This window comes from Henckelia pumila, chromosome 1 (assembly GCF_033568475.1).
Source record: "Henckelia pumila isolate YLH828 chromosome 1, ASM3356847v2, whole genome shotgun sequence".
Classification (NCBI taxonomy): domain Eukaryota; kingdom Viridiplantae; phylum Streptophyta; class Magnoliopsida; order Lamiales; family Gesneriaceae; genus Henckelia; species Henckelia pumila.
In genome coordinates, this window is record NC_133120.1 from 155,523,729 (window position 1) to 155,533,522 (window position 9,794).

Genomic DNA, 9,794 nt, shown 5'->3' on the forward strand with positions numbered 1-9,794 from the left:
GTGAGAATTTAATAAAATATATAAGGATAATATGGTGAATTAAAATATTAAAATAAGATCTTTTTGAAAAAAAGTACCTTTCCCCTTAATTTTTTAAAAACAGCTTATAAGCTGTCAAACAACTTATTTTGACAGCTTTTAAGTTGTTTGACAAAAAACTTAAAGAGCTTATAAGCTCTGAAACAGCTTATAAACTGTTTTCAAGAGCTTATAAGCTCTCCCAAACACCCGTCTATAGTATTTTGCATATTTAATTTTCAAAAACCCTCTTAAATAATTTTAAAAAGTTGAAAAAATTATTTATAAGTTCAACTCAAACCCTAAAAATCATAGATACGGCACTGCGTACAAAAAGACAAAAAATATAGTTATCCCAAATTAAGAAAACTGAAAATCGAACAGGTAGAAGAGCAAAAACACGTATAGATAAACATACATCAACAATAACAATTTTATCGTATAAAAATATAGTTGAATACAGAAAATACATATAAATCCTATATAAAATCCATATATCTTGATATAACTTGTAATTTTTTTATAGTAACGTATCCATTATCCACACTTCCAAATCTAACCGACAAGGCTTTCAGACCAGCCAAAATTAGCCTCTCAACGGTTCAAATTAACACACGAAAAAAAATAATCACATTTTCAAAAATTAAAAATAAAAATTTCACACACCAAGCACGTAGCTTTCCACGTCATTATTATTCCTCTGAAAATCATTCTATTTCTTCCCATAAAATTCATCGCCAACGTTCAACCATTCCAATCAAATTTGTATTTCCTCAGTAGATATATATATTTATATACGTATATGTATGTATATATTCCTCCACGTATAATGGTGTCGCATTAATGCTTACTCCACTTACGTGAATGAGAGAAAAACAAAAAAAAATCTACTACTGTATAGCATTGTTTATAACAGAGAGATAGGAAAGGAGGAATCTTGTGCATGATTTTTATTTGATTTTCTTTAATATTTTGTTGCTTTGGATTAAACAAATTTTTCTGGGTTCTTCGTATATTTCCTTGGGCAAGATTCAATTTTGTGGAATGATGAGTCAGCTTACTCATGTAAATAAAATGGTTAGGGCTGGTAGTACCTTCTTGATTTCTGTGTATGCTTTCATACTCAAGATTCTTGGATTTGTCGCCAGATATATTTGCAGGTATGAGTTTTGATTTATTAAATTTTTACTTTTTTTTAGTTATATTTATGGGGATTTCTCTGTGTTGGATGATTTTTAGATTTTGTTTTCTGGGTTTTTTTTTTTGGGTTTACAGATCAAATACAAAAGGGAATGGTTCATATTTTAGCGCTGATCATTCTAAAGAAGGTGGCGAAGTTGTTACCGAGAAATCCACTGTTTTTTTGTTAAGTGGGCCTGCAGAAAAAGGGAGTTCGGAAAGTGAAAATCTTGATGAAATTACTTCAAAAACAGAGGACTCTGTTTCCATGGAAGCTGAATTGGTTTCTAGCAACAGTAAGTATCAGTTTATGCCTGGAGAAGATGTGAGTGGGTTCGAAGAAAAACCCGAGACTGTCAAATTTCGTGTTGAAGAATTGTTTGTTGAATCAAATGATGCTTTGAGCTGCAGTGATCAGAGTCTCGATGACGAAAATTCTCCGAAAATGGAGTATTTGGAGGCGAAAATGGAGGAGAATATACTAGAATTTGATAAAGAACTCGAAGTTACTGATCAGGAGAAGATAGAAAATTCGGCAACTTTCGATGACAAAATTCTCCGGTTTGAAGCTATGGAGTCCATGGATGTTGAATCTATGGATGATCAAGATTTTTCTTATGAAATAGAATTGTTTCCAGGGAGTAAGTTATCCACTTTGGTAGCTAATAGGTCGCCTAATTTTTCGGAACTTAAGCTCATGGCTAGCCCTCAAAAGGTTGATTCGAATAATAGAACATTTCTTGAAGAAGATGATCATAGAATATCAGAAGATATTGGAACTAATGTCGAAGAACAAACGATTAATCAAACACGTTTCGATTCGGATGATGAGTACATAGAGCTGGAGCCTACAAGAGTGAATCCAACTAATGTTAATCAAGAAAGTTTTGCCAGCGAGGAATCTAAGGAAGCCGAGGAACTAAATGACCCCGAAAGATTGGATTGTCGAAAAGACGAAGGGAACTCATGGGATTCGAATTTTAACGATGAAAATGAGCCTGATGTGTTGTGGGAACACCATCACTTGGTTCAACAGATGAAACTGGAGTTGAAAAACTGTAGAAGTGGAGGACTTCCTACTATATCAGAAGATTGCGAGACTCCGAAAATGGTGGAAGACTTGAAGCCTCTAAACTTTGATCAGAAGTTCGAGTACAAGGATTTAATGGAGGAAATTCACAAGTTTTACAGGACTTATGCGGAGAAAATGAGGAAATTGGATGTCTTGAATTTCCAGACTTTACAAGCAATAAGTAAGATTAAAGCTAACCCTTTCTGTTTTCATGCTCTTATTTTACATAAATTTCATGTTTTATCTGCATAATTTGAACTGGTGGACTCGAGATTTTGAATGCATATGCTATTTTGCTAGACGTTTAAGTGACTTAATAATCGAAACGTGTCGCTCGTGCTGGTATAAGATTAAAAGATTTGAACATGGGCAACTATACAATGGTATTAGGCTTAAAGTTAGGTATTTGATTGCGACTCGAAGCAATTGCTAGGAGAAGCGTGATTGAAACCAACAATTACCCACTTAATTATTGTGCTGCTACCTACTCACAGATATTGTTTTTGATGCACATTTGACCCTACAATTTTTTTGAGAGGATCAACAAATTAAATTTATGAAGATTTATATCATAATATTGAAGATATTTTGGTCAATGAACTCATTTAAATTTAGAAGGCACGAAGTTGTTTGGTGGTCCCTTTCACATTCTTCAAGTGTAAAGCTACTTAGTTGTTTATGAACCGAAAAATTATATTCCACCAACTTCACATTCATATATATAGCAATGGCGCTCTATCCATTGAACACACTTTTTCGTCTTTCCCCGAAATACTGGTAAGTAGTCGTTATATTTTAAATCGCAATGATAAACAATGATGTACGGCCTCAATTAAATAACTTCTACTTTCACATATAATTTATTCTTCAATTTTGATTTTGTTTTGGCATATTATATGTGGAAAATTTCATCCCCCTGTGGAGATTTCTGGTGTTTGTGGAACTAATTTTATGAACATGTTACAGGCTTCTTGCAGCTAAAAGATTCTGAAATATTTTCTGGCAAGAAGAAGTCTGCTTCAATGCTAAAACAGTTGGCTTTCGCAAAAATTTGGCCTGGAAAAGTACAGAGGATTCACGCGGATCCTGCGCTTAGGTCGATTGTAGAATTGAACCGTGACTTAGAATTGGTTTACGTTGGACAAATTTGCCTCTCGTGGGAGATTTTATCATGGTTGTATGTAAAATCTAAAGAGTTACTACCATATGATTCTCAAGGGAATCATTCCTACAATCGCGTCGTGGAAGAATTCCAGCAGTTCCAAGTGCTGATGCAAAGATTTATGGAAGATGAACCTTTTCAAGGTCCCAGAGTACAGAACTATGTCAGGAACCGGTGCATGATCCGGAGTTTACTTCAAGTCCCATTAATCAGAGGTAAAAAAAAAATTGATAATAAATAAAGTTTTGCGTTAATTCAATCATGTTTATTGGTTCGTGGAGTTGAAAATGAGCTTGGAATTCCCTGCAGATGATTGTCTGAAGGACAAGAAGGAAAGAGATGAGGAGGACTCAATTTCACTTGAACTTTTAGTGCGAGTCATTAAGGAGTCGATGCTGGTTTTCCGGGAATTTCTTCACTCTGATAAGAGCTCAAAAGATCATGGAGCCAAGATGGATATTAAAGAACCCGAAAACATGGCACTTCTAGCCGATGTAATCACAACCCTTCAAAAGGTTCGCAATCCAACAACTTTCTGAGCCAGCCCTTTTATTTAACAAGACTAAAACAATACCTTTTTGATGATGTTTTTGCAATGCAGAAAGAGAGAAGACTGAAAGAAAACATAAGAAGCAAGAGCTGCATAGTGAAAATGATGCAAAAACAGGAAGAATGTGACCAAATTTGCACTTGTGAAGTGGAATTGAGATTGGTCTCGAGAGTTATTGGACTCTCGAGGGTGAGCAGAGACCAATTGATATGGTGCCAGAATAAGCTTCGCAATATCAATTTTGTGAACAGGAGGAGGGTGCATTTGGAGCCATCTCTCTTGCTTTTCCCCTGCTAATTAGGCTGCATTTTTATCGCCTTTTTATGAATGTATAATGTGTTCTAATAGAGAAAAGAAAAGAAATGTGTAGAACACTTTTTTTTTTTTTTTGGTGCAAAATTTGTTGGTTTAGTGGCCATTGATCACTTGTGATTTTAGGAGTTGTTTGTTAGGTACTTATTGTACAAATGCTTTTTAATATACGAGTCCTTGCTCACTCACAAGTCACAAACATGTGCGCGTGAAGGCACTTGATCAAATGAATTTTGTTTAAAGAAATGAGTGGTGGTTGATTTCTTAAATGTTTGTGTTTATTTCGGTTCTTTAAATCTCAATGGATAATATATGAATTTTAGTCCGGTTCTTTAAAAACCTGTCAAAATTTTATCTTTAAACTTAGGCCCCGTTTGGTATCAAAAGTCAGACTAGAAAAACATTTTTTTAAAAAGTGCTTTTTCAGTTAATAAGATGTTTGGATGACCAAATAAGTGCTTAAAAAAACATTTTTTTTAAAGTCAAAATTAGAGCTTTTTCAAAAGCAAAAATTATAGTTTAAAAAAGCATTTTTTTAAAAAAAAAATATCTACAAAACTCAAACAGACTCTAAGTTTGAGTGCTGTCAAACAGGCTAGAGGAGGAGGGCATCTCACTACCTATAATTTGATGGAATGTGTCGATTCGACGGACTTAAGCTATCTCAAAGGACGAGTCGACTTGATGGACTCTAGTTATATTTTAGCAAGATAAGATTGACAAGTTGAGAAATTGTCAGCCCAATATGTTGACGGGTGGGTTGACAACCCATTTTGACAACTTTAGCCTCTAGGTGACTTCGTCATTTTGACACCAAGTCAGTATTTTACGACGTCATATCAACAATTAAACCAAAATAAACGAAAACTAAAAGTTAATATATCAAAAACCAACATTCACAAAGTTAATAATCAAAATATAAATAAATTAATGAAAAAAAAAACTATTTTCCATCTTATTTTTACCTTCTTCGAAAAAATTTGCACCTAAAGTTAGCCGTAGATCTAAAAACTTATACTCGAGAGAAGATCTCAACCGTAGAATCTAGGGCTTCGATATTGCCAAATCTCTGCTGATTCCCCCATTTCGATTTCCCGAAGCTCGTAAGAACTTTACAGCAGTGTGTAAAAATGATGCAGCGGCTCACATACCGGAAAAGGCATAGTTATGCCACGAAATCCAATCTACACAGAGTCGTCAAAACCCCTGGTAAACTTGTGCTTTAATTTGATGGAGAATTCTTTTTTTTTTTACCGCTCTTGTAAAAGGATGCATTAATATTTCGCATTTTTTGACGACTCGATTTTGCATTTTTATTGGTTATTAATTATTGATTTGGATGTGTGTTTGACGGGGTGTTTGTGTGCGGGACGATAGGAGGGAAGCTAGTGTATCAGAGTACTAAGAAGAGGGCAAGTGGCCCTAAGTGCCCTGTTACTGGCAAGAGAATACAAGGGGTACGCACTTTCTTGAATTTTTTTTTTTTGAGCTCATATGACTTTTTGGATGGTTTGATGAAACGGATAAATTCAGTCAGCGCCTATGTTATCCATTGTATCAATGTTTTTAATGTTAGTACATGATAAGGATAATTTTCAGCCACTGGTAGTAGAAGTGATGCTCTTTTGTTTATGCTCGAAATCACCTCACGGGATTGAAGGAAAATTTTGAGAAATGATGTACATATCTGGTTTGGCATGTAGGATACCATGCTTGATTACATTGGGAGGTGTTTGTTGTTCTATTTTGGGAGTTTTGCCTGAGCTTTCTAGCTACTTGTCAATTGATCATCAAATCGTGTTTATGTAATGATTCCAATGTTCGAATCTTTTTTAATGATCCTATCATGATTACCAGATACCTCATTTGAGACCTGCCGAGTACAAGAGGTCTAGATTATCTAGAAACCAAAGGACTGTCAACCGTGCTTATGGTGGAGTATTGGCTGGTGGTGCTGTGAGGGAAAGGTAGGCTTTTGGATTTTTCAGTCTTTGACACTTGCATTACAATGACAGCGGTTCGCGCCAATGATTTCGTCGTGGTTCTAAGAGCTTTCTTGGTGGAGGAGCAAAAAATTGTGAAGAAGGTTTTGAAGATGCTGAAGGCCAAGGAAAAGCTTTCATCCAAGACCTGAAGTTTTCTCTTGGGACTGAGATCATTTTTGGACACTCTTTGAGTAAAGGAGTTGCGGGATTGTATTGGGAGGTTGAAAGTTTATATTTTTGTATTTTGTTCAGACTCTTTGAGATACAACACTTGTTCTTTGGGGCTTTATCTTCATTTTTTTTAAAAGACATGTTATAAGAGCATTCTTTGGAGATGGGACCAAATAATTCACTCACAAGATTTCTGAATAAAACTTGTCATAAATAATTTCCTAGTCTTCTAAACGATTCAGATTTCAGTCGTTTTTCATCACTACAAGGTAATAATAATACAAAAAAAATGAGAAAAAGAAAAAAAGAAAATAGATTCAGAAACAAATGAAAGATTAAAGAACGATGTACTACCACGGATCAACAGTTACAATTGTTGGTAGAATAGTTAGCAGACAATTCACTCGGACAAGGAGAAGAATCCCACAGCAAATTAGACCTCCATGCATCGCCTAAACTCGACGGAAAACTATAACCAAATCCCATATTCACATTAAATTGTTCCACATGATTTTGCTCCAGCTCTTCGCCTAGGCCAAGATTTCCTTGTTCATCCTCCGCAAACACGGCGGAGATGCGGTGGCATTGCGTGCTCAACGTGCTAAAGTCCGTTTTATCAGAGCCAGTACTATCGAAATATTCAAACATGGATCTCGAGATATTCTCCAACACCAAGGAGTTTGAAGCGTCGTTGATGGTACATTGTGAGACCGGATGGGAAGTATCTCCACCAGAAATTGATACTTGAGTTGGTTTGTCTTCCACTTGGTCATAAACTAGTTTGCATGGTTGAGGAAGAGTGAAACTAGCAACAGATAGCTGTTGAATGACGTCGTCGCCACCGGAGAAACCGAATCCAACGGGTGAATATTTTGTTTTATCTGAACATGTCACATTGCTGGAACTGAACTCAATCTTGTTTACAAGAAAAGGGTTTGTATCCGATGCCGGAGACACCCAAGAATTGGAGATAGCCCTTTGTGTATTCGAGTTAGCTTTCTTGAAAATCCGACATATCGCCCATGCTTCCTGAAAAAAAAAATACATACGTAAATGACAATTTTTTTCCTAAGAAATAGATGAATCAATATTGGGTACAAAGTTTTTATAAGGTTCTTACATTTGCGGGAATGTTTAGCTTGTCCAAATATCTTGTGGATAAAGCTGAGTCTGAGACCGAAGGTAACCGAAACTCATGCATCATCCAGTCAGTTTTGATCCCTTTAGCCGCTCTGCCTTTGTAGAAGACAAGGGATTTTTTCAAGCCGATGCATTTCGATCCTTCCGAGGAGTAGATTGGCCTGTCTGTGCCCGTGGCTTTCCAGAATCCGGCACCGGTAACACGATTAGGCCGCGTGCTGTTCCTGTATTTTCTGTCCCTAGGACAGTAGAAGTACCATTCTTTTTCTCCGGTCGCCGCCAACTCTGTACATATACACACACACAATAGTACTCTTACTTAAATCAAATCTAACATATATCAAAGGTCGACCTAGTACATACATGCAGGTAAAGTGAGATCAAGAATGTGGTCATTTATTTCTTGAACTTACTTGGAAGATCCCATGGATCATACTTATAGATATCGAGTTGCCTTATAAGCTCGATCGAGAGCGGTTTCTGTTGGATCTTCTTTCTCAGATAAAACCCTACAAGTTCTTCATCAGTTGGATGAAATCTGAACCCTGGCAGCAAAAATTCATCCATTTCCCCCTCCATGTTCTTCAAAGTATATATATATATATATATATATATGTGTGTAGATTAATTCTAAAGCAAATTTTCAGGACAAGAACCTTAAAAAATCTTGTGAAATTATACGTACAGTACTTTAAAACCTAATACGAAATGCAAAGAGTATTATGCAGTATATGAAGCCCTGGCTTGCATCCCAAGAACCGAAGGATCAGCCGCCATTTCTGGTGAGTTTAAGGAGCTTTGTTTCTCTAAAATTGCTTTACTAATATATAATCTTCAAAAAGAACTGATTAAATTCCTTAAGAACAACTACCAAGAAAATCACAAGTCAAGAAAATATATTTATTTCAGTTAGATGCATGCAAATGGGATTCTTGCTAAAATATATATTGACTCTTATTTAGTGCTTGATGGCAAAACTCCTAATATTAATCTATGTATATGGATCGGGGACCCGAAAATCCGACCCGTCTGCCTTTCATCCCAAATTGTGTTCATAGTTAAAGTTCAAATCTTGGAATCCGAAGGAGATTAAAAATATATAATCAGTCTGAATGCAATATTAATGATTTCCATATGTATCAAAGTTTGAGTTAAGTCAAGAGTCTTATTAAATATATATTTTAAAGTCAAGACAAAGCAAGCTTCTTAACATATGTTTTGATTTAATATTTCAAATTTTGTATGAAATTGTGGACCAAAACCAACTCCCAATGCAAAAGCTCAAAACTATATTCAATTAATATATTAAATCACTAAATTCCCATAATTAAGAATATAATTAATATTTAGTGGAGTCAGTGTCTCAGGATCCACAAATGCCTCTTCTATTCCATTCCCAAGCTTCTATTCCACTGACTTGTCAGATTTGAATAATATTTATTTCAATTATAATAAGGGAAAATTGATTAAAGATATATATATATATATATATATATATATATATATATATATATATATATATAGGGTTTTGCCAGAAATAACTTTTAAGAATAAATAATAATTAATGTGGACAATAGATCATAAGGTATTTCTAATGCTACCAGCTGACCATTTTGGGATATTTTCTTTTTAGTGGTCGCATTATTTCACGAAATACAGAATTAATTCAATAATAGCAATTAATATTGGTTTTTAATAAAATTTTATTTTGACCTAGCTAGATAGCTTGTTTGGATATAGGAGTGTGATATTTAAACCTCTAACCTTTTAAGAGAGAATCATGAGTTCGAATTCATGTAAAAATCTCCCATCTTATATGTTGTAATAAAAAGAAATAGTAGTCTAACACTCTAGCTAGCTATTTATCACTAGTACTTAATTGTCTTTAATTATTAACTATTTGAGTGCCAAAATTAAGTCCTGTGTAATTATTTTTACGACAAAATCATTTCTTGTTACCTACCCTGTTAGAACATCAAAATTAATATCATAACTCTTTAAATGGGATTGATTATAGTCCATACACGTACATACATATGACATACATATATATATATATATATAGATAATTGACTTTTAACCCGTTGACATTTTCCCTTTGATAATAAATATTGTCCATAAAGCACTTGCATGGTAAAACGTTCTTATTGGCTCAAAATTAAATTTAATTAAAATTCGTCGAAATCTTCATTTGTGATAATTTGT

The 9,794-nt window shown here is 34.6% G+C and overlaps 3 protein-coding genes across 3 annotated transcripts; 2 read left to right on the forward strand and 1 right to left on the reverse strand.

Moving 5' to 3' along the window:
• The first annotated feature begins 734 nt into the window (after positions 1 to 734).
• Positions 735 to 4,520, forward strand: LOC140874456 (uncharacterized). The gene is made up of 5 exons (XM_073277748.1): positions 735 to 1,178; positions 1,294 to 2,450; positions 3,236 to 3,646; positions 3,741 to 3,946; positions 4,033 to 4,520. The coding sequence occupies exons 1-5, from the start codon at positions 1,063 to 1,065 to the stop codon at positions 4,276 to 4,278; spliced, it is 2,136 nt and encodes a 711-aa protein (XP_073133849.1). The 5' UTR covers positions 735 to 1,062; the 3' UTR covers positions 4,279 to 4,520.
• A 786-nt stretch (positions 4,521 to 5,306) lies between these two features.
• Positions 5,307 to 6,618, forward strand: LOC140875394 (large ribosomal subunit protein eL34-like). The gene is made up of 3 exons (XM_073279058.1): positions 5,307 to 5,502; positions 5,671 to 5,750; positions 6,151 to 6,618. Exons 1-3 carry the CDS (start codon positions 5,424 to 5,426, stop codon positions 6,262 to 6,264), a joined length of 273 nt encoding a protein of 90 aa, XP_073135159.1. The 5' UTR covers positions 5,307 to 5,423; the 3' UTR covers positions 6,265 to 6,618.
• A 191-nt stretch (positions 6,619 to 6,809) lies between these two features.
• On the reverse strand, positions 6,810 to 8,156 carry LOC140874277 (uncharacterized). The gene is made up of 3 exons (XM_073277552.1): positions 8,003 to 8,156; positions 7,570 to 7,874; positions 6,810 to 7,478 (listed from the first exon to the last, which is right to left on the reverse strand). The coding sequence occupies exons 1-3, from the start codon at positions 8,154 to 8,156 to the stop codon at positions 6,810 to 6,812; spliced, it is 1,128 nt and encodes a 375-aa protein (XP_073133653.1).
• Between the last annotated feature and the right edge of the window lie 1,638 nt (positions 8,157 to 9,794).

Coding starts and splice junctions, on each gene's coding strand:
- LOC140875394 (XM_073279058.1), top strand. CDS start 5,424: ATGATGCAGCGGCTCACATACCGGAAAAGGCATAGTTATGCCACGAAA. Junction 5,503..5,670: donor CAGAGTCGTCAAAACCCCTG/GTAAACTTGTGC, acceptor GCGGGACGATAG/GAGGGAAGCTAGTGTATCAG. Junction 5,751..6,150: donor CTGGCAAGAGAATACAAGGG/GTACGCACTTTC, acceptor CATGATTACCAG/ATACCTCATTTGAGACCTGC.
- LOC140874277 (XM_073277552.1), bottom strand. CDS start 8,156: ATGGATGAATTTTTGCTGCCAGGGTTCAGATTTCATCCAACTGATGAA. Junction 7,875..8,002: donor TGATCCATGGGATCTTCCAA/GTAAGTTCAAGA, acceptor GTATATGTACAG/AGTTGGCGGCGACCGGAGAA. Junction 7,479..7,569: donor AGCTAAACATTCCCGCAAAT/GTAAGAACCTTA, acceptor TTTTTTTTTCAG/GAAGCATGGGCGATATGTCG.
- LOC140874456 (XM_073277748.1), top strand. CDS start 1,063: ATGATGAGTCAGCTTACTCATGTAAATAAAATGGTTAGGGCTGGTAGT. Junction 2,451..3,235: donor CCAGACTTTACAAGCAATAA/GTAAGATTAAAG, acceptor AACATGTTACAG/GCTTCTTGCAGCTAAAAGAT. Junction 3,647..3,740: donor TCAAGTCCCATTAATCAGAG/GTAAAAAAAAAA, acceptor AATTCCCTGCAG/ATGATTGTCTGAAGGACAAG.